At 24.6% G+C, this 25,807-nt stretch overlaps 17 protein-coding genes and 5 pseudogenes across 17 annotated transcripts; 8 read left to right on the plus strand and 14 right to left on the minus strand.

The window, feature by feature from the left end:
- Nucleotides 1-756: 756 nt before the first annotated feature.
- On the minus strand, nucleotides 757-2,893 carry DDB_G0280743 (annotated as a pseudogene; the record flags this gene model as incomplete).
- Nucleotides 2,894-3,292: 399 nt separating this feature from the next.
- DDB_G0280651 lies at nucleotides 3,293-4,048 on the plus strand (annotated as a pseudogene; the record flags this gene model as incomplete).
- A 2,198-nt stretch (nucleotides 4,049-6,246) lies between these two features.
- lmcA (hypothetical protein) lies at nucleotides 6,247-6,729 on the minus strand (the record flags this gene model as incomplete). The annotated part of the gene is made up of 1 exon (XM_636012.1): nucleotides 6,247-6,729. One exon carries the CDS (start codon nucleotides 6,727-6,729, stop codon nucleotides 6,247-6,249), a length of 483 nt encoding a protein of 160 aa, XP_641104.1.
- Nucleotides 6,730-6,813: 84 nt separating this feature from the next.
- On the minus strand, nucleotides 6,814-8,501 carry DDB_G0280653 (hypothetical protein; the record flags this gene model as incomplete). Its single annotated transcript, XM_636013.1, has 2 exons — nucleotides 6,814-6,847; nucleotides 8,293-8,501. The coding sequence occupies 2 exons, from the start codon at nucleotides 8,499-8,501 to the stop codon at nucleotides 6,814-6,816; spliced, it is 243 nt and encodes an 80-aa protein (XP_641105.1).
- A 75-nt stretch (nucleotides 8,502-8,576) lies between these two features.
- DDB_G0280655 (hypothetical protein) lies at nucleotides 8,577-8,765 on the plus strand (the record flags this gene model as incomplete). The annotated part of the gene is made up of 1 exon (XM_636014.1): nucleotides 8,577-8,765. One exon carries the CDS (start codon nucleotides 8,577-8,579, stop codon nucleotides 8,763-8,765), a length of 189 nt encoding a protein of 62 aa, XP_641106.1.
- Nucleotides 8,766-8,782: 17 nt separating this feature from the next.
- Nucleotides 8,783-9,037, minus strand: DDB_G0280657 (hypothetical protein; the record flags this gene model as incomplete). The annotated part of the gene is made up of 1 exon (XM_636015.1): nucleotides 8,783-9,037. One exon carries the CDS (start codon nucleotides 9,035-9,037, stop codon nucleotides 8,783-8,785), a length of 255 nt encoding a protein of 84 aa, XP_641107.1.
- Nucleotides 9,038-9,104: 67 nt separating this feature from the next.
- DDB_G0280659 (hypothetical protein) lies at nucleotides 9,105-9,604 on the minus strand (the record flags this gene model as incomplete). The annotated part of the gene is made up of 2 exons (XM_636016.1): nucleotides 9,105-9,235; nucleotides 9,256-9,604. 2 exons carry the CDS (start codon nucleotides 9,602-9,604, stop codon nucleotides 9,105-9,107), a joined length of 480 nt encoding a protein of 159 aa, XP_641108.1.
- A 141-nt stretch (nucleotides 9,605-9,745) lies between these two features.
- DDB_G0280661 (hypothetical protein) lies at nucleotides 9,746-10,348 on the minus strand (the record flags this gene model as incomplete). Its single annotated transcript, XM_636017.1, has 1 exon — nucleotides 9,746-10,348. The coding sequence occupies one exon, from the start codon at nucleotides 10,346-10,348 to the stop codon at nucleotides 9,746-9,748; it is 603 nt and encodes a 200-aa protein (XP_641109.1).
- A 98-nt stretch (nucleotides 10,349-10,446) lies between these two features.
- On the plus strand, nucleotides 10,447-10,863 carry DDB_G0280663 (hypothetical protein; the record flags this gene model as incomplete). Its single annotated transcript, XM_636018.1, has 1 exon — nucleotides 10,447-10,863. The coding sequence occupies one exon, from the start codon at nucleotides 10,447-10,449 to the stop codon at nucleotides 10,861-10,863; it is 417 nt and encodes a 138-aa protein (XP_641110.1).
- Nucleotides 10,864-11,029: 166 nt separating this feature from the next.
- On the plus strand, nucleotides 11,030-11,476 carry DDB_G0280665 (hypothetical protein; the record flags this gene model as incomplete). The annotated part of the gene is made up of 1 exon (XM_636019.1): nucleotides 11,030-11,476. The coding sequence occupies one exon, from the start codon at nucleotides 11,030-11,032 to the stop codon at nucleotides 11,474-11,476; it is 447 nt and encodes a 148-aa protein (XP_641111.1).
- Nucleotides 11,477-11,606: 130 nt separating this feature from the next.
- Nucleotides 11,607-11,846, minus strand: DDB_G0280667 (hypothetical protein; the record flags this gene model as incomplete). Its single annotated transcript, XM_636020.1, has 1 exon — nucleotides 11,607-11,846. The coding sequence occupies one exon, from the start codon at nucleotides 11,844-11,846 to the stop codon at nucleotides 11,607-11,609; it is 240 nt and encodes a 79-aa protein (XP_641112.1).
- Nucleotides 11,847-11,998: 152 nt separating this feature from the next.
- Nucleotides 11,999-12,364, minus strand: DDB_G0280669 (hypothetical protein; the record flags this gene model as incomplete). The annotated part of the gene is made up of 1 exon (XM_636021.1): nucleotides 11,999-12,364. The coding sequence occupies one exon, from the start codon at nucleotides 12,362-12,364 to the stop codon at nucleotides 11,999-12,001; it is 366 nt and encodes a 121-aa protein (XP_641113.1).
- A 297-nt stretch (nucleotides 12,365-12,661) lies between these two features.
- On the minus strand, nucleotides 12,662-12,910 carry DDB_G0280671 (hypothetical protein; the record flags this gene model as incomplete). The annotated part of the gene is made up of 1 exon (XM_636022.1): nucleotides 12,662-12,910. The coding sequence occupies one exon, from the start codon at nucleotides 12,908-12,910 to the stop codon at nucleotides 12,662-12,664; it is 249 nt and encodes an 82-aa protein (XP_641114.1).
- A 172-nt stretch (nucleotides 12,911-13,082) lies between these two features.
- On the minus strand, nucleotides 13,083-13,580 carry DDB_G0280673 (hypothetical protein; the record flags this gene model as incomplete). Its single annotated transcript, XM_636023.1, has 1 exon — nucleotides 13,083-13,580. The coding sequence occupies one exon, from the start codon at nucleotides 13,578-13,580 to the stop codon at nucleotides 13,083-13,085; it is 498 nt and encodes a 165-aa protein (XP_641115.1).
- A 351-nt stretch (nucleotides 13,581-13,931) lies between these two features.
- DDB_G0280675 (hypothetical protein) lies at nucleotides 13,932-14,369 on the minus strand (the record flags this gene model as incomplete). Its single annotated transcript, XM_636024.1, has 1 exon — nucleotides 13,932-14,369. The coding sequence occupies one exon, from the start codon at nucleotides 14,367-14,369 to the stop codon at nucleotides 13,932-13,934; it is 438 nt and encodes a 145-aa protein (XP_641116.1).
- A 62-nt stretch (nucleotides 14,370-14,431) lies between these two features.
- Nucleotides 14,432-15,747, plus strand: DDB_G0280677 (hypothetical protein; the record flags this gene model as incomplete). The annotated part of the gene is made up of 6 exons (XM_636025.1): nucleotides 14,432-14,474; nucleotides 14,702-14,713; nucleotides 14,760-14,879; nucleotides 14,941-14,949; nucleotides 15,244-15,280; nucleotides 15,390-15,747. 6 exons carry the CDS (start codon nucleotides 14,432-14,434, stop codon nucleotides 15,745-15,747), a joined length of 579 nt encoding a protein of 192 aa, XP_641117.1.
- Nucleotides 15,748-16,606: 859 nt separating this feature from the next.
- DDB_G0280679 lies at nucleotides 16,607-16,903 on the minus strand (annotated as a pseudogene; the record flags this gene model as incomplete).
- Nucleotides 16,904-18,318: 1,415 nt separating this feature from the next.
- On the plus strand, nucleotides 18,319-18,545 carry DDB_G0280681 (hypothetical protein; the record flags this gene model as incomplete). Its single annotated transcript, XM_636027.1, has 2 exons — nucleotides 18,319-18,330; nucleotides 18,387-18,545. 2 exons carry the CDS (start codon nucleotides 18,319-18,321, stop codon nucleotides 18,543-18,545), a joined length of 171 nt encoding a protein of 56 aa, XP_641119.1.
- Nucleotides 18,546-18,872: 327 nt separating this feature from the next.
- Nucleotides 18,873-19,370, plus strand: DDB_G0280683 (annotated as a pseudogene; the record flags this gene model as incomplete).
- Nucleotides 19,371-20,323: 953 nt separating this feature from the next.
- DDB_G0280685 (hypothetical protein) lies at nucleotides 20,324-21,138 on the minus strand (the record flags this gene model as incomplete). Its single annotated transcript, XM_636029.1, has 3 exons — nucleotides 20,324-20,394; nucleotides 20,939-21,070; nucleotides 21,120-21,138. The coding sequence occupies 3 exons, from the start codon at nucleotides 21,136-21,138 to the stop codon at nucleotides 20,324-20,326; spliced, it is 222 nt and encodes a 73-aa protein (XP_641121.1).
- A 646-nt stretch (nucleotides 21,139-21,784) lies between these two features.
- On the plus strand, nucleotides 21,785-22,614 carry DDB_G0280687 (annotated as a pseudogene; the record flags this gene model as incomplete).
- Nucleotides 22,615-22,794: 180 nt separating this feature from the next.
- On the minus strand, nucleotides 22,795-25,529 carry tgrC1 (signal protein; the record flags this gene model as incomplete). The annotated part of the gene is made up of 2 exons (XM_636031.1): nucleotides 22,795-25,385; nucleotides 25,451-25,529. The coding sequence occupies 2 exons, from the start codon at nucleotides 25,527-25,529 to the stop codon at nucleotides 22,795-22,797; spliced, it is 2,670 nt and encodes an 889-aa protein (XP_641123.1).
- Between the last annotated feature and the right edge of the window lie 278 nt (nucleotides 25,530-25,807).

Genomic DNA, 25,807 nt, shown 5'->3' on the forward strand with positions numbered 1-25,807 from the left:
TTATTTATTAAATTGAATTAATAAATGTATAACTTTTTTTTATTTTTTTTAATAAATTTTTTTTTTTTTTTTTTTTTTTTATATGGATTGATGTATAAACAAAATAATTCAAAATTGTAAAATTAATTATTAAAATTAAAAATAAAAATAATAAAAAATAATAAAAATTAATAATTAAAATTAAAAATAAAAATAATAAAAATATGAATTTTATTACTAAATCTTTTTTTTTTTTTTTTTTTAATTTTTATTCCCATTTTTCCTTTTTTTTTTTTTTTTTTTAGATTTACTGTACTTTACTTTATATTTGTCGTCAATGCATCACTTTGAAAATTTAAAATACATAACAAAAAAAAAAAAAAAATTAAACAGTGCAGGAATTGATTTTTCAATTAAAAAAAAAGAAAAATCTCACTATTTCCATGATTATTGTTTCTATTAATACTATAACCCCATTATTATTACCATTTATATTAATATTATTATAAATTGTTTTTTTTTTTTTTGTTCACCCCCAATAAATTTATCACAAAATATGTCCTCATTCATTAGTTATTAAAGAAACTAAAAATAAAATAAAACAATAAATATAATTAAAATAACAAAATAAAATAAAATAAAATAAAATAAAATAAAATAAAATGTTATTAGAAATTCTCAACAGTTTAGCATCATTTTTTAGTAAGATATTCTCATTATTTGAAGGTAAAAAAGATATAAGAAAATTATTGATTGGAATTTCTGAAATCATTGGTTTTATACGTCAATGTTGTACTTGGTCCCTGGACGAACTCCTGTAGTATTTTTATTATTTGATTTTACATTAACTTTGAATTCTTTGTCACTTGTCAATAAATTCTTACCAGAAACTGTGATATGACCTCCACAAGTAAGTGTTTTATTATCTTTATTTGTTATATGATAAATGACAGGAGGTAATGTTAAATAAAAGAATGAATCCATATAATTACCATCTACAGTAATATTAATTGGGCCATTTTTATATGAATCCAATATTTTAATAGTTAATTGATGATCTTTTAATTCTAGAATTTCTGATGAAATATCACTACCATTTAAATAAACTTTAATTAATGATGTTGAATTACCAAAATTATTACCATGTAATTCAATATTAGTTCCATCATCTGAAATTGTACGATTCTCAACTTCAGGTGGTGCATATGAGAATTGATCACTGACTGTCTCTGAGTTTAATTTGAATATAAATTGTTTATTAATACCAGTGCCATATGGTGTTGGACATGTTGTTTTATAGTAACTAGAATTTGATGATGGTATTGAACATAGTGAGGCTGATGATGAATCACCAACAGTAATACTTGGTGCTGGTGAACTAATTGTACAATCCATATAAAATATTTCAATATTTAATATTCCATTTGATACTGTTGGTCTATTGGTTACATTTACTGATAATGATGCAGAAATTGAAAGTGTGTTTGCGGTAATATTAGAACGAGTGAAATTACTATTAAATGATCTACATCTTAAATGAGGTAATTCAAATGTTAAACTCTTTTCATCAGATGATACATTAAATTTGCTAATGTTTGTATTATTAATTCCATCACCTATAATTGAATGGATGATTCGTTATTTGTACCAAGATTTGTACCAATTAATGTAACGATACCATTTGAATATGACCCACTTGATAATGTTGGAATATTATATGTAAATAATACACCATTAGGACTTGTTGAATCACAACCACCGAAATTAACTTTAACCGGTAAGTTTTTACCACCCAGTTCATTTTTTTCTTATTTACATTCCAATTCAGTTGGTGTTGATATAATAAATGTACATTGTTTATCACCAATTATAATTGATGGTGTCAAAGATGAATTTAAAGTCGAAGATAGTTTTTCACCTTTAATTGTTACAATACCATCTAAACGATTTGATAATGATGATATTGATGTTATAATTGCTGGGAAACAATGATTATAATTCTTTTCAATTGAGACACCATTTACGGTAATACTAACAGACATTGGGCCAGGCGCAACTCTATTAATGTTACTCACTTGAATTTGTGTATGATTTACTGAAATAATAAAATTTAGTTGAGTAATACCATCAAAATAAACCGTAACCAACTTTTTATTTGTAAAGAAGTTATCACCATTAATTGTTATTATTTGTTTCAATGAGTCAAAAACGGTACTTGATATTTTAGGTGATACGTATGAAAATGGTACTTTAAATACACCAGTTTCATCATAGTACAACCTAAAAGTTCCAGATCCTGGTGGAAATATTACAGTAATATTATTTAGAGTAGATCCATCAGAGAAATTACCTTTAACAACCAAAGGTTTAGAAGTATCAATGGAATTTAGAAGGAAATTAGGACCACCAAATAATCTTAAATATGAGCCAGTAATGACCCTATCTTCACCAGATGTTTTGGTTTTTTACTATATTTCAAATTGGATGCTTTTGGATAATATATTAAAGGCGAAACATCAAATGTACAATCCTCAACAGTATTTGATATATCTCTAGCACATATCTTACTGTCTATACTACCCCATAATCTTGAGAATGGTTCATCTTAATGGAATAAACAATGCTCTCTCCATCAACTAGGGTACAATTGAAATAATTTGGTGCCATTTCAGTTCTGGGTTCTTTTTCGTTTTTATACAAAATTAAACGGGTAGAATATGGGAGATTACTATTAAAAATAAATGTAAATGATTTATCATCATATATTACATCTAATAAAAAAAATTAATTACATAAACAAATTATTATAAATAATTAAAAATTTAATGATAATACCTATTGGTGATGGACGATACATTGAATATCCTGATTTAAAGAACAAAAATAAAATCAGTAATATTATTTTCTGTTCCATTTTTATCAATAATTTTTTTTATTTTGAACTTGGCTTTGTCAATAATTTTTATAAAAGAAAATTAAAAAAGAGAAATTTAATTATTTTAGGAAATTTTAATTTTAATTAAATAAATAGATAAAAAAAGATAAAAAAAAATTAATAAATGTAGAAAAAAAAAAATAAATAAATTAAAAAAAAAAAAAAAAAAAATAAATATATAAATTAAAAAAACAAAATAAAATAAAAAAATAAATAATAATAATGAAAAAAAACCATAAAATTCTAAAAAGAGGCTATCTGGTGAATGAGTTTGAGTGTGGTGTTTCATTTATATGAAAAGGGAGTGGTTTTTTTTGTTGAATGGGGTATTTTTTTTTATGTTAAACCCCTTTTTCTAAAAATAAAAAATGTTTTTTTATGTAAATTTTTTATTAGGAAGTGTGAATTATATAATGAAACAGTTGTCAATGTAAAAATGGATACGGTTGGAAGAAAATATTATTTAAATCCACTCGAGTTTCCTTACAAGAATCTGCTATGCGATTTAAATATTTTATTTAAATTCACACCAGAAATCCCATAATTCTCAAATATACCCACTACAGGTGGAGAATTCGGGTTCACCTTCAACTTTCCTTGCAACTATAAGCGAACCGCCAAATCAATATATAAAACAATATATAAAGAAACATCTATTTTAAATCTCAGTTTCGATACAAGCAAAAATCAGTTCGTTACTTACTTGGATCCAGGGTGTGGTCCTTTATATTTAATTAGTGATAATATCACCATTTTCAGTACAACAATTGAAAGTGGTGCCATACCCAATGTACCAATTCTCGATGATGATAAAGGTATTTTAACTATTCAAGGTAGTAATCTCTACAACACGTCAATTAAAATTTATTTCAACTAACATTGTGAAAGACACCAACCCTATTGGTACAATAGATGCTTCCCATTCTTCTGTCACATTCTCAGTTGAAGAATTTTTAACTCCAAATAATTGGACAATTGAAGTCTCAATATGTGGCTCATTTTATAAAAGCTATTCCTACCCATATGGATTACCGGTTCTCACTAAAATGGAAGGGGGTACTTAATGATAATGGTGGTAATATGGTATTTACTGGAAAGCATTTAAGACCAAAACCAATATTGACAAAAAGAAAACTGCAACATTGGAAGAACCTGGATTTTTTATTGAAAATAATAATACCATTTTTATATTCCTACCAAATAATACTCAACCTGGTTTTATGAACCTTGTTGTTGGTGACGGTGGTCGTGAAATATTTACATCTCCATGATATAATTATCGCTCCAACTATTACTGCTGGCCAAACCTTCAAATCAAGTGGTAATAAATGGTTAAATAAATAATAAAAAAAAAAAAAAAAATATAATCCAGGTTTAATTAATTTTAAAACAAATTATTTATTCCATCCATTTTTTTTATTATTTTATTAGTATAGATAAATAGAACACTCAAAAAATTAACAAAATGATATAAAAAATAAAAAGAAATGAAGGTGACCACTTTATTTTTAAATTTTTAAATTTTTTTTTTATTTTTTTTTTTTTATATATATTTAATTATATTTCTATAAATATATATATGAAAAATATAAATAAAATGATTTTATTTATTTATTGAAGTATAAAAAAATATATGAGAATGTGTTTGGTGGTAATAGTGAGGGTTTTCTTTTTTTTTCTTTCAAAAATAAAACGACACTAGAGAATGAATACAATTTTAGTATTTTTTGTTTTAAAAAATGAAAAGACACAGCACATTTGGTGTGTATTGGGTGTGTGTTTTTGTTATTGTTATGAAAAGACAAACATAAAAATGCCATACAAATTTGTTTTTAGAAGTGGGTGTGGTGGTAAGTGGGTTTTTTATATGTATTTATATTCATATAATTTATTGATTATAAAAAAAATATTCCAATGTGTTTAGTGGTAATAGTGGGAGTTTTCTTTTTTTTCTTTCAAAAATGAAACGACACAAGAGAGTGGGTTTAGTTGTGCAATTTTGTTTAAAAAATGAAAAGACAAAAAATAAAAATTACATACAAATTAGATGTATAGAAGTGGGTGTGGCGGTAAGTGTGAGTTTTTTATTTGTATTTATAATTTATTGATATAAAAAAAATATATGATTATTTGTTTGGTGGTAATAGTGAGGATTTTCTTTTTTTTTGTTACAAAAATGAAACGACACTAGAGAATGAATACAATTTTAGTATTTATTATTTTAAAAAATGAAAAGACACAACACATTTAGTGTTTGTGGAATGTGGGTTTTTTTATTATCTGTATTTTTTTTCTTTCAAAAAAGAAACGACACTACACATTTGTTGTATGTATTTTATTATCTAGATAATATTTATTTTATATTATAAATCTAAAGAAATGAACTCTAAATAAAAATTAATAGAGTATATGTGTTTGGGGTGAATAATATAATTGTTTTTTATTTTATTTGAATGGGTACTTGTGTTGTTTTTTATTTTTTTATTGATAAAAATAGATACTATGAGATTAATTTTATTTATTTTTTTTTTTTAATTTTTTTTTTTTATTTTTTTTATATATTAATAAAATTATCTAACTATTTATTTATTATTTTTTATTTTGGACTATAGATTTTTTTTTTTTTGGGAAAAATAAGAATTTAAAAAAAAGAAAAAAAGAAAACAAAATAAATTAATAAAATGAAAAAAATAAATAATAACTAAAACAGCTAAAACTAAATTAAATAATATATTATATAAATAATAATTATAAATAACAACCCAACTAAATCTAGTTAGATTTATTTTTGATTGTTTTTTTTTTTAGGGGTTTATTGCCATTCTTTAAAATTTCTATTTATTTTTTAAAAAATTAAAATAAAAAAAAAATATCTTGGGACGAGCAACACTGGTATTAGCATGGTAAACCTAATGTATTTTCAAACTCTCATATTTTTGTTCTATAACAATGGAAACATAGAAATATTTTTATGTAGGTTCCATCCGAATTTTATTTACTTAATTTCTGTATTATTTATTTATTTTTTTTAAAAAAAAAAAAAAAAAAAAAAAAAAAAAAAAAAAAAAAAAAAAAAAAATACAATAATGTAAATTTTATTTATTTTTTTTCTATTTTTTTATAATTATTTTAGTAATTGTTTATTTTAATAGTAATATTCAAATTTGATGAATAACAAAAAAAGACACATAATGTTTTACTCTTTAGAAAGGGAATTTTTATTTTTATTTTTTTTATTTTTATTTTTTTTTTATATTTAATTTTAAGGTTTTATAAATTCACAATGAGACCTAGTATTATTATATAAGAGTTAAATTAAATAAACTAATTTATTATTGTCCTTGATTTGGTTGGTTTGGTTGGTTTGCTGCTGCTGCTGCTGCTGCATCATCCTCAGCGAATAACTGGGCGATGAGATTCATGTCAACTAAATCGTGAGTATTAACTGGTGTTAAAACTGCATAGTTAATATCAATATGGGGATATTGTTTTTGTGTATATAATATGGCCTCGTCAACTTCAGCTCTGATATCCCAACCTGCTTGATCAGATCTTGCGAAAAAAATAGCAGCGGTGTCACCCATTTTTGGGTACCATATTGGGTTTCTATTGAGTCTTGCTTTAAATCTTTTTCTGGCATTTGTTATGTAATTAGGTGAGGCGTAATCATAATTGGCACCGTTATTGGTAGCAGCCAAGGCAAGTATAGTTTGTGGTATTTGATCTAAATCTCTAATTTTTATTGCTTTTGTGACAATTACTTTTGAACAATACTCACCATTGTCATTATATAAACTTGGGTTGATTGACGACATTCTTGAAAAAATAAAAAAATTAAAAAAAAAAATTTTTTTTGAAATGATTTTTATCTAAAATATCTCGAGATTTTATAAAAAAAATTAAACTTTTTTTGATTTTGCAGCGTCACCACTACTATGTAAAATATTTACAATGCATTTACAATGCAATTACATTGTGATTTGTCTTTAAGTAAATTAATGTTGTAGGGAATTTTTTTTGAAATTTCGCTTTCTAAACGGCAGTGAATTTTTACACTAAAATACACTGTTTATACGTAGTGTAAAAATTCACTAAAATTTTTTTTTTTTTTTTATAAATTAAAAACAATTTATTTAATCAAAATAATAAAAAAACTAATTTTAAACAATTATTTGTTGTTTAAGAATTAAATAACAATTTAAATTGTTAGATTTGAGCCAATTTTTTTTTTTTTTTTTTTTTTTTTTTTTTTTTATTTTTTTTTTTATTTTTTATTTTTCTTTTTTTTTTATTTTTCATTTTTTTTTTATTTTTTATTTTTTTTTTTTATTTTTTTTTTTTCATTTTTTTTTTTATGTAACGAAGACACAAAAATAAGTTAATATTAAATAAGTGAACAAAGACACTAATTATAGTTGACCCGCATTTAAATAATAATAATAATAATAATAATTCTATTAACTCGAGTTTATAATTATAAATAATATAAATACTAAAAATAATTATATAAACAATAATGAATACCATAATTAAAATATAAACCATCAATTTTTTTTTTTTTTTTTTTTTTTTTTTTTTTTTTTTAATTATTTTTTTCAATTTTTTTTTATCGAACAATTTTATTTTATTCCCCAAAAATGAAAACAATCGATAAAAAAAAAAATTGAAAAAAATAATTGAAAAAAAAAAAAAAAAAAAAAAAAAAAATGGCGCAAACTAAATTTTTTTGTTATAAAAAATAAATAACAAGCAAATAACTGAATAAAATTGGTTTTTTATTTTTCTGATTAAATAAATTGTTTTTTAATTTAATTATAAAAAAAAAAAAAATTTAGTGAATTTTTACACCATGCATAAACAGCGTATTTTAGTGTAAAAATTCACTGCCGTTTAGAAAGCGAAATTTCAAAAAAAATTCCCCACAACATTAACGTATCCCATATTAATTTTATCTATAATCAGAGAGATATAAAACTATATTTCCCTAATTATAGATCAAACAAATAAGAATCAATAATCTAATTCACAAATTCAATTTTAAAAAAAGGATAAAAAAATCAGGCAATAATAATTATGGGATGTGTAAAACATTCACAACAATTATATTTATTTATTCATCGTTATGTTGACATGAATTTTGAACATCTTTAATAAGAAGAAATTGTTTTATATAGTCTGACATTAACAAACTAAACGATTCGGTGCATTGCTTTATTACTTCTGGTGTACTTGAATAATTCGATTTATTACATAGCGATTCCATCATACGAATACATAGAGAGTCTATTTGTTTAATTCCTTCTAAATCCATCTTGAATGTTTTGTAATAATGATTGGTTTTTTTATTTTATAAATTGTTTGTGATATGTTTATATAACCGGAATAATTCTTTGTCTTCTTCACGAAATAGTTCTTCGGAATCTTTATAGTGCAGTCTAAAAAAGCCAGTAAATTTACCTGTTTCGTCATCAAGTATTGGTACGTGTTTTATATTCGATTTCAAATATTGAATTTTTAAAATGAAATTATTTATAGTTGCTACAACTTGTCTATGTGATAAATATATCTCGTCTTCTTCTCCTTGCATGTTTTAAAATGATTTATTTGAATAATAAAATTGATTTAAAGAAATAAAATATATAGAAATGTATATAAAAAAGAAATGAAATATTCAAGAGTTGAAAAAACCCTCAAAGAAAATGGTTGGGTAATGGAACGTATGAAAGGGGGTCACGCACAATTTAGGAATGATAGTGGTGGATCGACTACTGTTCCGTATAATGGTAATAAAGATATACCAATTGGTACATTAAAAGCCATCGAAAAACAAACTGGTGTGAGTATTATATAGTTTATTTATTTATTTATTTAAAAACCAATTATTGTGTTGTATACATCACGGATATTATGATGTTTATGATTAAAGAACATGGGATTTATGGGACCATGTGAAAATATTTCCTCACGTGTTGGCATTGGTCTCATTTCTGGTTCTGTGATAATGTTGTAGTATTGTTTGAGAATACTATATTCTTTATATGTTTTTACTTCATTTGTTTTTAACATTTGAGCTAGTATCATTTGTGTTTGGAGCGCAGATTTTATTTGATTATGTGTATCCATTTCGTTGTTATATGTGTATGTTAAAAACAATAATGATTATGATTTTATATTTTTTTCTTTTTGACTTTTAAACTGTTGTATCAGTGTAGTATTGTGCTGGTTGAACAGCAACCGTTAATTGTTCTGTTGATGTCATACCAGCTGGAGGAAGCGAATATAGACGTAAATTAAGTGGTGTCGCTGAGCCAAGGGAAAGCACTTTGCAATAGCAGATTTACCGGTAGAGTCAACACAAATGAATGAACAATATGCACTGGTAACCCTGGTTGGAATGGTAGTTGATGTCCAAGTGAACCCGAGCATCTTATCTGCGTATCCACCGGTGTTTGCTGGTAATGTGAGTGTGGAGAAATATATTGTGACTTGACCTTTCGATCTATTGTACGCGAAAATGGCACTTAAACCTGGAATTGTTGCGATTGGGGTTGTGTTGTTAATTGATGATATCACATGTACAGTCAAAGATATTTGATGGTATGAGAAGTTATCGGAACCAAAAACCTTCCCCGATCGATTTATGATTCTTCCATTGTCTTGTAAAATTAAATCTCCAAATATAGATGTCATTCTTTTGTTGTGGTAATATGTTGTGTTGTTTTATGTGTAATACGTTTTTCCATTTTAGATTTATTTATTTGTGATTAGTAACTTTCTTTTTGTGTTGGAAGACGATTTTACCCTCGGCTATGTATTTGTGTTTTTCAGCTACTATTTTTGATCTCTGATACATTTATCGGGCATCATTTTCAACCAATCATACCATTCTAAATCAAACATTGGTCTAATGTTGTCATTAATCATAGCACGAACCACTAACCAATTCAGTGTTGACGAACTATATCCTGGATGGCCGTAACGGCTGTTCGTTATGTGGTTGAATTGGAAGTCAGAGTATGTTCTGTTGTATAGAATTCCATACAAGAATTTCAACCCTTTCGAACGCTTCGATGTATAGTGTCTTTTATTTCTGAACTTTCCAGTTTCAATAAATTTCCATATATCTGGTTTGGTGAATTTTTCCAAAACAGATTTAATATGGTCGTAATTTGGGTGATTGTATATTAATAGTACCCTTGTCTTTAAAACATGTGGGGGATGTCTTGATGTTTTACTGCATGTTTTTAAATGATTAATTACACCTTTATCATCTGGTGGTGCAAGAAACACTAGAATCACTCGCTTTGTCACTACACTCCTCCAAACTTTCCAAAATAATACTTCTGATGGTGATGAGACTGGTTTTTTATTTGATGTAAAAGATTCCTCTATCTCTCTCTTTCTTTTATTTGTGTCTTTGATTGGTTCGTTCATTTGGTAATATAATAATAAATGTAAAGAATCGCAATTGTTTGATTAAATAAATCTAAATTTGATATCGAAAACAAACAACACATTATCACATTCAAATTATGACATCTATACATTGTAATTTAGTTTTGCAAGACGGTGGTAGGATCATTAGTAAAGACGGCAGTGCGCAAGCACAGGGGATCGGCAACAGCGAAATCATCCCATTCACAACAGACGCATTCATAACGTCAACTTTTCCTGACAACCCACCAGTTGGAAGTCCAAAGAGAAAGACAATTCAGTGTATCGCTTACAAATACAGAAAAGGACCATCGTCATACACTATTAGGGTCTCAATCCCATCTATTTCTTTTCCAATGGGAGACTATGATGGACACTGTTTGGGTTTTATCCAGCCATCGGCATCATTGGGGATCAAAGTGCGTATTACATACTTTGGGTTCTTTCAATTTACAACTGATACTGGCACAGTAAAAACAACTAAAAACAGTTCAATTATGAACTATGGGGGATGATAACATTCCGTATTTCCAATCATCTCTACCGATAACATCATCGGTGCCCGTATCATTCGTGACAAGTAATTCTGATGGTGTTTTTCCATACACTGGAATATAATGGCCCTTTTTCTAAATAAACAAATAAACACTATATTTTATTACCAAGAACCACAACAAAAGAATGACATCTATATTTGGAGATTTAATTTTACAAGATGGAGCTAAAATAATTCGTAGGGACGGTTCATCTTTAATTCCATCTAGAACCATCAGAAATGCCACCATTAATATTGGAACCATGACCAATACCTCAACACCTGGTAGTTTGATAACTATACAGGCTGAAGCAACATTTATCATAGACGACGATAAGTACGTCGAAATGCTCATAGGTATGAAATTTATACCAACTTCAACACACAATGGGAGAGTCATGGTAATCTCTGGCCTTCCATTAGATTTGGTATCAACAAAACCACCAAACGGATCATGTATGGTTACAGGTGACGATAACTATGCAATTATTACAATGGCACATTTCGATAGATGGGTAACTGGTGTACCACAAGCACAGTTAGCATCAACAATTCCATTATCCGGGTTACCTACAACAACCCATCTTCTTTAATACAAAAACTTCAGGGTCTTTTATAAATTATAAATAAAAACTATAATCATTATTTTTTAAAAAAATAAGAACCATTATGTGATAAAGCGTTATTAAATATATGTTATTATTTATTTTTTTTATTGTATTTTTATTTTTGAAAGTAACCACCACATAATGTAATTTGTGGTGTGATATCTTTTGACGGTGGTGAACCATCTTCTGGCCATATATTTAATATTGATCTGTAAATGGCCGATGTTTGTAGATATGATTCTTGCTTTGCGATATAGTATAAATGTTTAATCCTTAAATTATCTTCTTCATCAGAGGCATTGTTTTCAGAAGCGATGCAAATTCTTATTAGTTGTCTTTCTATTTTTAATTCCATTCTATCTGATAGCATTCTGTCGCTATCAATAGCCTGTTGATCATTGATTTATTTATATGTATTTGTGTTATTTCATCTGGTGTGTCTATGTTCATTGTTTGTATTTGTTTGATGTTTTCGATAATAAAAAATTTATTTTATTTATTGGTTTTTTATTTTTCGACATTTTCGCAATCACTGTCTGAATATTCGTATTCTTCGAACCTTGATTCTTCGCCAATATCAGAATCATCACTATCAGGATCGTAAATATAAGAATGTTCTTCGCAAAGTGGATCGTTCTTTTTGTTTGAACACCAATTACCATAAAGATCGGCGATATCCACACCTTTTTTTGATTCTTCTTTGAAACTATCATGTATATACTCCAAACACCCACTTACACAACACCTCAAAATGTGGTAGTCACAGTTTGAACATTTGAGTGAATATCTTTCCAACGGATGGTCTGATTGTGTGTGGTGTATAAATATCTGTTGATTTCTACAGTTTTCGCAATAGGTTTTGAAACAGTGCATTTTGAATAATGAATAAAGAAATTACAAATAATTTAAATAAACAAATAAAGATGCACGTCGAATGGTTGGGTGAAACAAAGAGTGATGAAATATTCAATAAAAGAATGGAAATTATCGAAAAACTCCAGCAGTTACTTTTAACTCAAATCGAAATTGGTTTGAATATCTAAGAAAACGTAGACCTGCTTTGACCTGTACCATCACTATACTATCACTATATTCTCACTGTAGCGATACTGATCTAGTACAGTAAAAAAACTGTGGTTTTTATTTATCAATTTTATAAAAATAAAAAGTTTATTTATTATTTATTTTTGTTTGTTTTTTTGGTTGAATTATTGGTTGTTTCTTACCACTTCTTTCAAGTTTTAATGGTTGTGTATTATCTTTTTTTGAAACACGCTTTCTTTTAGTGTAAATTGTTGGTGGAACACCCTTTGGTAATGTTACTTCTTTGTTTTCAACACCTTCTTCTTCAACCTGTTTATTGTTTTCCATTTGTTGTTTTACATATTTAAAAAAAAACAATAATATATATTTAAACATTGTGTATAATTCGATTATAATAATAACAATTGTTATTAGAAAATTTAAATAATTTAATGATTTTGATTATTTTTTATTTTTATTTTACTAAAAAACATGATCCAAATAACACAGCGTTTGTACAGTACCAGCAATGTATTAATACAGTGATAGTACAGTGTTTGTATAGTGTTTATAAGGTTGACACAACGCTATCTTCTATCACTTCTTTAACAACGGATTTCACTGTGGATGGTAATGTAATAACAGCGGATGATGGCCAGTATCTGTAAATTACGTAACCCAATGCTGAAATTGCGAGAATACCACCAACGATTTGAAGATCACCACGTTTATAAAATGGTACTTCACTAACTAAATTTGCTAGTGGTTGTGATGGCGCTATTATCTCTTTGTTTTCTATTTCACCACCATCGATTATCACAACCACTGGCTCTTGTTTTACTTGTGGAAGAGTGTCAAGGTCTATTAAATCGATTACTTCGCCGTCACCAGAAACACCTAATAAATCGAATGTTGGTGATAATGATTCGGGTATCGGAATGTTAATTTGTTTTTTCGAAAGATTGGATTTTTTCTCTTTTTTATTTGTGATTGTCTTTGCTACCTTGATTCTTGTCTTTACCTCTTTTACATTTATATTTTCTGGGTTGATAATAAGTTTTGACATTTTTATTTAAATGATTATACTCATTTTATTTATTTGTTTACAAGTTTGTATTTTGAGATTTTTATTTATATTTTTTATCAATAAGTTCTTTGATGGAAAGTGACTCAGAATCATTGATTTCTGGTATTGTGAAATCATAACGATTATACTTGAATGCAATGAACTCTTCTTGACTCTTGAATATTACTTTACCACGACTTGCTCTAGAGAATGTTAGATATCTTAACCAACTAACTGGTGCGTTGTTTTTTGCCAACCAACAATGAAAGTATCGTGTAGATGATAAATAAACCTCCAAAAGAAATGATTCAACACCATCATCGGTACGAGGAAAGAGAACATTGAACGATCTTAAATTAATAGCAGATCGAGTTTATTTGGGTCATGATAAATTGGTTTTGAAAGCGAGAACACTCTAGCATTAATACCACCAAGATTTGTTACATTTTCGGCAGAGTTTTTCGAAACACTAGTTGGTAATGGATCAAAAGCATGTTCCCATATTTCTTCTATTTCAGATTCTCCTTCTGGTTCGGAAATTTGTAGTGTATCGTTATTATGTTGAGAGTTATCGATTTCATCATCTTCCTCATTGGATTTTATAGGTGATTGGATCGTTGCTGCGCTGGTAGATGTGGCTGTAGTTGTAGTGGTTTTGGTTGGTGACCGGTAATCGTCGTGTTTCTGTTCGTCTTCTTCTTTATCTTTTGATTGTTGTTGTAAGAGTTCTTTTAGCTGTTGTTGTTTAAGTTGACGTAGTTGGTTTTGTTGATGATAGTGTTGTTCCATTTCAAGTTGTTTTGATATGTGGTGTTGTTGATTTGGTGGTGGTGAAAGGAATGAAATTGGTGATGAATAATGTTGGTGTGTTGGAGTCATTATCTCCATTGGTTGGTATGATTTATCTCTATTGTCTATTATTTCTTTGTAGATTCTATTTTCAATTTTAGCTACATTATACTTTTTCTTTAAAACACATCGTGTTTTATTTTTTTTTTTTTCAAATACCAATTTAATTCTAACTTTAAATATAAAAAAACAATGATGTTCCTATATTAAGAAACAATGTTATTTATTATTTAATTTTTTTTTTTTTTTTTTTTTTTTTTTTTTTTTTTGAGTGTGTCTTGCATGTTTATATACAACATTTTTTTTATTATTTTATTTTAAAAAAAAAAGCGGAACTGAAATATTTGGAAATGGTTTTTCTAAAAATAGAATTTTTTGATCGGCCAAAAATGAAAAATAATTACATCATTACAATAAAATGGGAAAATAATGAGAAAACAATAGAGATTTGTAAAAATTAATACTAAAATTGTTTTTTTTTTTTTTTTTTTTTTTTTTTTTTTAAAAAAAGGTAATCCAAGTGTGGGAAGTTTTATATTATTAAATTTACAGATAATGCAATACCACTCTTTTTTTTTTTTTATTTGGGTGTGATAAATAAAAAACAAAAATAAAAATAAAAAAAAAACAAATGGTGGTGATTGATTGTGTGCTGTTTTCTTAAAAAATAAATAAATAAAAAAAAAAATTTAAAAATAAAAATATACTTTTTGAAATTACATATTGACACAATGATATAAATAATTTTTTTTTTTTCATTATTATTTTTATTTTTTTGTTCACTCAAAAACATCTCTATTTTATTTTATAAAAGCTACACATTGTAAATCCAAATTTTTATTACCTTTCAAGTAAATATTATTTTTTATTTTAGTTTTAAAAATATATTTTATTAACCTTTTTTTATCTTTTTTTTCTTTTCTCTTTTTTTTTTTTTTTTTTTTTTTTTTTCTTATAAAGAATGGAAAACCCATTCAATTCCAATACCCATAATAATTATAATTATAATAATTATAATAATAATAATTATAATAATAATAATAATTATTATAATAATAATTATAATAATAATTCAAATAATAATAGAATCTCAATTAATGACATTTTAAATGAAGGCACTGCGCCAACAACTAAATCAATTTGCCAAAACCAAATCCATGGTCCTCCATCTAAAATTATTACAAAAGTTTTGGATTCTAAACCACCAAGGGAAGTTGTTTCACATGATAATCATTTTAATCAACCAAATAATTTAGATAACTGTTCTTTCCAAATTACAAAAGAGGTAATTAAAATATTTAAATCAATAATTAAATAAAAAAAAAAAAAAAAAAAACCTTAAATATAATACTAATTTTGGGTGAATATAACATGATAAAGTCCTATAATAATAATTAAAATAATAATAATAATAATAATAATAATAATAATGATATTTATATTGATAATGATAATAGTAATAATAATAATTTTAATTGTTATAATTCAATATATTTTGAAATCGATAATGATACAACAAATAAAACTGAAATCTGTAATAATTATTATTGAATAAATAATAATTGTGACTTGTGTGTTGGTAGTAAATACTTGCAAAGATTGTGTTACAAGAAATTAAACATTCCTGTTTCCTAACTGCAAGAAAAAAAAACTCTATTTTTACCTGGACTGCTTGGTGAAATTTTTCACTTCCCACTTGGCAAAAAAAAAAATCCAAATCAAATCAAATCAAATAAAATCAAATCAAATCAAATCAAATAAAATAAAATTAAATCAAATCATTCATTATTAAATAAAGTAATAATAAAAATAAAAATAAATAAAAATAAATAAAATATTAATTTACCACAAACAAAATCTTTTTTTTTTTTTTTTTTTATTATTTGTTTGTGTATTTGTGAAAAAAAACCAAAGAAGTATAATAAAATCATTTTTTACAACATCATTGATTATTTTATGTATACCAAACAATAACACTATGGGATTTTTAACACTTATTTATAAAAACAAATTCGCAGTGAGTTTTCACTCTAAAATGCACTGTTTAAATACCCTAGATTTTTTTTTTTTATTTTTTATAATTATAAAACAATCTATTTAACCAAAAAAAAACTAATTTTAAATAGTCAAAATTAAATAATAATTTTCTTTTAAGTTTGGCGCCAAATTTTTTTTTTTTACATGGTACAGTGTGATACACCATCACCTGAATCCATAACGATACCAGTGGTACGACCAGATTCATATAATGATAATACATCTTGAATGGCGACATACATAGCTCGAGTGGTGAAAGTTTCAAACATAATTTGGGTCATCTTTTCTCTATTTGCTTTTGGATTTAATGGTGCTTCAGTTAAGAGAACTGGACGCTCTTCTGGTACAACACGTAATTCGTTGTAGAAAGTATGATTTAATAACAATAACAATAATAATTATCTACATTTTTAAATCTTCACAAACTATGAACTCATTTCTTTTAATTATTGTTTTTTTTTTTTTTTTAATTATTGTTTTTGCTAAAATACCAATTACTATTATTATTACTATTACTATTACTATTACTATTACTATTACTATTACTATTACTATTACAATTCGATTGGTGTTATAATCTGAAGTTTATTAAATTTCTATTTGAATCCATAACCTATTCTTATTTTGTAACTGATTCAGGTTTGGAACATTATTAAAATAGAGTTTGTGAAGTTAAATAATTTATCGCTGAAGTTGTAGTTCAAATCTGACAACCAAAATTTATATTTTTTTTTAATTTTTTATTAGTTTTTTAACATCGATTTAATTTTATTTATTTTTAATATGAATTTAATATAGATAAATAGACCATGATTAGATTGATTCGTTTTATGGTTGTCAAATTTTTTTATTTTGTTAACGTTGTGATACTTTTTTTTTTTTTTTTTAGGTTTCTTGTTCTTTTTATAAATTTTTTTTTATTTATTTCAATTTCCAGAATTTTATTTTTTCAACAAAAATAGGATTCACTCCAATAAAATATATTTTTTAAAAATATATATTTCTTAATTCTTACAATTAATAAGTTGAAAAAAAAATTAAAAATTAAAAATTAAATCCAAATAAAAACTATTTTTAGAAATAAAAAAAATAAAAATAAAAATTAAATAATTAAGATTAAAAATTAAAAACACAAAAAAAATTTATACTTTTTTTAATTTTTCTTTTTTTAATTATTTTAAATAATTTAAAAAATAATTTTGAATGTGACCAACACTTGGTCCCGTTGATGTTGCTGTTTTTGCTATTAATTTTGATTTATTTTTTTTATTTTTTTTAAAGTTTATTTAAAATTTCCTCATTTATGTTTATCACTTTTATTTTTTTTTTTTACATATAATTTTTTTTTTCAAGAGAAGTAATTTATTTTTTTTTTTATATCTAAAAACTAGGAAAAAATATTAAAAAATAAAAATAAAAAAATCTTTTTAATTAAAAATATTTATTCGGTCATTCATTTTTCTTTTTTTTTTTTAAAAAAAAAACAATAAATAAATAAAGGAAAAAAAGAAATTTATAAAACTTAAAAAAAAAAAGTAAAAAAGTTTTTTTTGGAATTTATTTTTTTTTTTTTATATTTATAATTCAACAACAATAATCAAAATCAACAACATAATGTCTAAATGATCAAATAATTCTCTGGGTGAAGATATGGTCAACCAAAATATAAAACAAGTAAAAAAAGTTCAATATAGATGTAAGTTGTTTTTTTTTTTTTTTTTAAAAAAAAAAAAAAGAAAAAATAAAAACAAATAAAAAATAAATAAAAATAAAAAATAAATAAAATAAAAAAAAAATAAATAAATAAATAAAATAAATAAATAAATAAATAAATAAATAAATTAAAAAATTAATGTATGAATTAGTAAATAAATAAATTAATATTTTTACTAATTTTTTTTTTTTTTATTTTCAAATTAGAGAATGATCATTTGGTATTACAGAGAAACTAGAAATCCAGCGATAGACTTGTTCAAAATCTTTTTTAAGCCAATACAACGCTCAATTAAATTATTATTTTTTAAAATCACATATTCACAACTATACAGTGTCAATAATCAAAGCGCTTTGAAAATTTAAAGTACATAACAAAAAAAAAAAAAAAAATTAAACAGTGCAGGAATTGATTTTTCAATTAAATGAAATTAAAAAAAGAAAAATCTCACTATTTCCACGATTATTGTTTCTATTAATACTATAACCTCATTATTATTATTACCATTTATATTAATATTATTATAATTATTTTTATTATTTTTTTTTTTTTGTTCACCCCCAATAAATTTATCACAAAATATGTCCTCATTCATTAGTTATTAAAGAAACTAAAAATAAAATAAAACAATAAATATAATTATAATAACAAAATAAAATAAAATAAAATAAAATAAAATAAAATAAAATAAAATGTTATTAGAAATTCTCAACAGTTTAGTATCATTTTTTAGTAAGATATTCTCATTATTTGAAGGTAAAAAAGATATAAGAATAATAATGATTGGACTTGACCGTGTAGGTAATCCAATACTTTTATATAAATTAAAAGTAGGAGATGTTGTTTCAACCATTCCATCCATTGGATTCAATGTTGAACTATTGAATATAAAAATTTAAATGATAGTTTAGGATGTAGGTGGCCAGTATTAAATTGGCACATTACAGAAACACTATAATCATGGTTCAAATGAAATCATCTTTGTAGTGGATAGAACTAATTGTGAAAGAATTAATCAAGTTAATGAAGAAGTTGATAATCTTTAATTCAAGATGAATTAAAAGGTAAATTCTTTAAATTTAAATTCAATTAAAGATAGAAAATGGTATATTCAACCATGTAGTGCCATTAAATCAAATGATATATATGAAGGATTTGATTGGATTGCAAATTCACTCAATAATGAATAAATAAATGAAATAAATTAATAAATAAAAACCTTGTATATTTATATATATATATATATATAGTAAAAATAAATAAATAAATAAATAATGTTAAATTAAATTTTTTATTTTATCTTTATTTATTTTATTTTAAGTTTTTTAAGTTTTAATTTTACACATATGTGATTTGTGATTTTAAATTCACATTTTCTTTTTATTTTATTTGAAACAGTTTTTTACACCAACTTCTTTTAATTTTTTATGATTTTCTTTTGCAATAATCATCCTAACAATATTTTTAAAAAAAAAAAATAAAATAATTGGTTAGTTTATATTTTTTTAATAAAAAAAAAAATAATTTCTTACAATGAGTTGATTTTAATTTGATTTCAAAAAAGAGAATAGAAATTTGAAAATATGAAGATGGTTCTACTATTGATAAAAGTGATGGTGATGATTGAGTGAAGAAGCAGGACAACTGTGATAAGCAGTCATTGATTCTGTATCATCGATTGCCAATAAAACTTGATGTTGTCTTTTGTTTGATTTACATTCTTTACTTCATCACCATCATCTTGTTCCATTTCTTGATAATCTAAAACTACTTTTTTTTTATCAAGATTTGTGAGATTTTCTAATTATTCCTTTGTGAATAGTTCTTTTTGATTTAAATCATTCAATTTATCATCTTCGCCATCTTGTTGTTGATCTTTTTCAAGTTTTCTTTTTCTTTTTCTTTTTCTTTTTCTTTTTCTTTTTCTTTTTCTTTTTCTTTTTGTTTTTGTTTAAATCGATCTTGTTTAAATTTTGATGTTGATATCTTTTTATTTTCGGTTGTTGTTAAGAAGAACGGTTCTTCCACTCATTACTTGAATCACCCATTGATATATATTGATATGGATCAACTTGTTTTTGTTTCTTTGGTGGTCGTTGTGCGCTTGATTGTGGTGGTGGTAGTGGTTGAAATTTAAGAATTTTTAAGGGAACCTGTTTGTATCATTTTCAGATGGAATTGACTGGGCCATAAAACTATTGTTATCAGCATTATCTAGATTATATTAATCTTTCATGTATTCATAAGTGTTGAAAATTTTGATTTACTAGCAGGTGTTTTATCTTTTAACGCCTAATGATTGCCCTGAATCTTTTGGTGTTCATCTTGTTCATTGTAGTTAGTGATGTTTGATCTTCTTCTGGTTGTTCTTTCTCTGGTTAATCAACTTCTAAATTGACTGAATCAATTTTTGTTGTGGATTTGATCAATTGGTACATTCTTTGGTGCTTGTAAACTACACCATCAGCTTTTAAGGCTGGTTGATAAGAGATAACCCATTTCCTCAACTCTTGGGATTAATCCATTTACAAAATTACTAATGTTATAATTCTTCTGAATGATTCAACATTTATTCTTCTGTTAAATCATTCATAATATCAAAATCTTTACGCATCTATTTATATATTTATAGAAAAAAAAAAATTTATAATTATTAATGTTATATTTGAAAAAAAAAAAAAATTATTAAAAAAATAAAAAAAAACTTACTTTATCATTTAAACCAGTTCTGGAATTGAACAAATTGTTTGTTTTACACTTCTCATTTTAACTTCAGATTTAAGTAATGGTTGAGTTAAATCGGCGATTTTGTATATTGGATATTTCTTTTGGTAGTATTCCAAAAATATAGTTGTACCCTCAATAATATCGGTTACTTTTGAATTTGGACCTTTACATAATATAACGAGTTACAACAACTGGTGTTTAATAAGTTTTACCCATTAATGAATATTCCATTGATCTCATAAACTATTTTGATTTTTAAAAAGTATTAAAAAAAAATAAAATAAAATAAAAAGATGAATATGGTTATACAAAAATTAAAAACTTACAGATTTAATTAAAATATAAAAGAGTTGAAATTATTGATTTATCATTGACTTGTATCATTTATCTCTTGCTATTTACGCTGGTGAGAAATTGGTTGATTTTGGTTTCTGGAACAGTTGCAATATCTTGGATATCATCATTATCATCTCCAACTAAATCTTTTCTTGAAATTCTTACATCTTGTGGAGCAGCCGAGGTCTAAACATAAACTGTAAAAAAAAAAAATTGAAATAATAAAAATGAAAATATATATAAACAAATTCTCAATAATAAATAAATAAATAAATAAAAGCCTTGTATATAGTAAAAAAAAAAAATGAAAAAAAAAAAAAAAAAAAAAAAAAATTTTTTATTTATATAAAAAAAAAACCATATATTTTCACATTTTAAAATTTTTTTTGGCGCTTTTTTTTTTCACAAAAAAAAAAAAAAAAAAAAAAAAAAAAAAAAAGAAGGTTAATGAAATTTCATGTTCAACACTTTTTAATATACCACTAGATAACCAATATAAAATTGAATTAACAATAATAAATCAACGACTGAAAAAAAAAAAATGCAAATGCACTTATACGTTTTAGGTTGTAGTTTGCTTATATGCAAAGTCAGTAAAATTTATCAGTGTTCTTTATTTAGTATAAAAGTTGTAATTAATAATTAATAATTAATAATTAATAATATATATATATATATTATAATATATTAATCAATTTCATTCAACCAAACCAAAACAATCGCCCAAAGAGGTGGTAATGGTCCTCATTCATTAGTTATTAAAGAAATAAAAAATAAAATAATAAAATAAAACAAATAAATATAATTAAAATAATAACAAAATAATAAAATAAAAAGCAATAAAATAAAATAAAATAAATTAAAAATAAAATTTTATCAGAATTTTCAACAGTTTAGCATCATTTTTCTGTAAGATATTCTCATTAGTTGAAGGTAAACCAATACTTTTATATAAATACAAAATAGGTGATGTTGTTTCAACCATTCCAACCATTGGATTCAATGTTGAACTATTGAATATTAAAATTTATCGATGACAGTTTGGGATGTAGGTAGTGAGTATTAAATTGACACATTATAGAAACACTATTACCATGGTTCAAATGCAATCATCTTTGTAGTGGATAGTACTGATCGTGAAAGAATTAGCCAAGTTAAAGAAGAAATTGATAATCTTTTAACTCAAGATGAAATAAAAGGTATACAAATATTAATATTTGCAAATAAACAAGATATGGATAATGCAATGAATACTGCAGAAATGTGAACTCTGTAAATTTAAATTCAATTAAGGATAGGGATCAACCATGCAGTGCCATTAAATCACCACACGGTATATATGAAGGATTTGATTGGGTACCCAATAATTAATAAATAAATGAAATAAACAAAATAAATAAATAAAAGCCTTGTATATATAGTAAAAATAAAATAAAGATATAATAAAAAATTTTAATTTAACATTTATTTATTTATTTATTTATTTTATTTTTAGTTAAGTTTTAATTTTACACATATGTGATTTGTGATTTTAAATTTACATTTTTTTTTTTAAAATTTTTTACCTATAAATTTTTTCACACGAAAAGGTATTTTAAAGTAATAGGCAAGAGCACCGATAGCAAGAGCACCACCAACACTACCAATTGTAGAACCTATTATTAAACCATTTGATGGTTTGGATGATTTAGTTTCAACATCTCTTTGACTAACGTTTGGTGATGGAGATAATTTAATTTCTTCAATTGTGACATTATATTGAAATGATGTTGAGTTAAATAGGAGATATAATACTCCTGATGTATTTTTCACACTTGAACCGGAATGGCATGATAAACAATCAGTATTACTATTTGTAATATTAGTTTCACTTGAATCACTATCATCAAGTATTTCATTTGGTGATAAACTACATTCTAAATTACATGAAAGAGGAACAGTTTCTGATGAAACTGTTAAGCTTGCATTGAGAATATCTGTAAAACTATAACCACGAATTATTGCTAAAATACCTTTTTCAATTTTATTTTCAATGGTTGGAATTTCTGAAATCATTGGTTTTATATAGGTCAATGTTGTACTTGGTCCTGAACGAACTCCAATGAATGTTGTAACAAAGAGTGAACTCTCTCTACTTTCATCTCTAACTATTAATATCTTTTCATCTTGAGCAAATACTGTGGTATTTTTATTATTTGATTTTACATTAACTTTGAATTCTTTGTCACTTGTCAATAAATTCTTACCAGAAACTGTGATAAGACCTCCACAAGCAAGTGTTTTATTATCTTTATTTGTTATACGATAAATGACAGGAGGTAATGTTAAATAAAATAATGAATCCATATAATTACCATCTACAGTAATATTAATTGGGCCATTTTCATATGAATCCAATATTTTAATAGTTAATTGATGATCTTCTAATTCTTGAATTTCTGATGAAATGTCACTACCATTTAAATAAACTTTAATTAATGATGTTGAATTACCAAAATTATTACCGTGTAATTCAATATTAGTTCCATCATCAGAAATTGTACGATTCTCAACTTCTGGTGGTGCATATGAGAATTGATCACTGACTGTCTCTGAGTTTAATTTGAATATAAATTGTTTATTAATACCAGTACCGTATGGTGTTGGACATGTTGTTTCATAGTAACTAGAATTTGATGATGGTATTGAACATGGTGAGGCTGATGATGAATCACCAACAGTAATACTTGGTGCTGATGAACTAATTGTACAATCCATATAATATATTTCAATATTTAATATTCCATTTGATACTGTTGGTCTATTAATTACATTTACTGATAATGATGCTGAAATTGAAAGTGTTTTTGCGGTAATACCAGAACGAGTGAAATTAATATTAAATGATCTACATCTTAAATGAGGTAATTCAAATGTTACACTCTTTTCATCAGATGATGATACATTAAATTGGCTAATGTTTGTATTTTTAATTCCATCACCATATAATTGAATGGATGATTCGTTATTTGTACCAAGATTTGTACCAATTAATGTAACGATACCATTAGAATATGATCCACTTGATAATGTCGGAATATTATATGTAAATGATACACCATTAGGACTTGTTGAATCACAACCACCGAAATTAACGTTAACTGGTAAGTTTTTACCACCCAATTCATTTGCATCCAATTTACATTCCAATTCAGTTGTTGTTGATTTAATAAATTTACATACTTTATCACCAATTGTAATTGATGGTGTCAATGATGAATTTAAAGTTGAAGATAATTTTTCACCTTTAATTGTAACAATACCATCTAAATGATTTGATACTGATGATATTGATGTTATTATTGCTGGGAAACAATGAATATAATTCTTTTCTATTGAGACCTCATCTACGGTAATATTAACAGACATTGGACCGGGATCAACTCTATTATAGTTATTCACTTGAATTTGTTTATGATTTACTGAAATGATAAAATTGGGTTGGTCAATACCATCAAAAGAAACCTTAACCAAGTCTTTATCTGTAAAGAAGTTATCACCATTAATTGTTATTATTTGTTTTGATGAGTCTGAGACAGAGCTTGATATTATAGGCGATTCGTATGAAAATGGTACAGGATTATCCCCAGTTTCATCATAGTACAACCTAAATTTTCCGGATCCTGGTGGAAATGTTACAGTAATATTATTACAGTCAAAAGATGGATCAGAGAAATTACCTTTAACAACAAAAGGTTTATTTACATCAATGGAATTAATAAGGAAATTAGGACCACCAAATAATCTTAAATATGAGCCAGTAATGACTATATCTTCACCAGATGTTTTTGGTTTTTTACTATATTTCAAATTGTATACTTTTGGATAATATACTAAACCCGAAGCATCAAATGTACAATCCTCAACAGTATTTGATTTATCTCTAACACATACCTTACTGTCTATACTACCCCATAATCTTGAGAATGGTTCATCTGAATGGAATAAACAATGTCTCTCTCCATCAACTAGAGAACAATTGAAATAATTTGGTGCCATTTCAGTTCTGGGTTCTTTTTCGTTTTTATACAAAATTAAACGGGTAGAATATGGGAGATTACTATTAAAAATTAATGTAAATGATTTATCATCATATATTGCATCTAATAAAAAAAATTAATTACATAAACAAATTATTATAAAGAATTAAAAATTTAATGATACTTACCTATTGGTGTTGGAGGATTCATTGAATATCCTGATATAAAGAACAAAAATAAAATCAGTAATATTATTTTCTTTTCCATTTTTATCAATGATTTTTTTTATTTTGAATTTGGCTTTTTAATAATTTTTATAAAAGAAAATTAAAAAAGAGAAATTTAATTATTTTAGGAAAATTTAATTTTTATTAAATAGATAAAAAAAGATTAAAAAAAAAATTAATTTATAATAAATGTAGAAAAAAAAAATAAAAAAATAAAAAAATAAAAAAATAAAAAAATAAATAAATTAAAAAAAAAAAAAAATAAATAAATATATAAATTAAAAAAACAAAATAAAATAAAAAAATAAATAATAATAA

Source organism: Dictyostelium discoideum (genome assembly GCF_000004695.1).
Source record: "Dictyostelium discoideum AX4 chromosome 3 chromosome, whole genome shotgun sequence".
Taxonomy (NCBI): Eukaryota; Evosea; class Eumycetozoa; order Dictyosteliales; family Dictyosteliaceae; genus Dictyostelium; species Dictyostelium discoideum.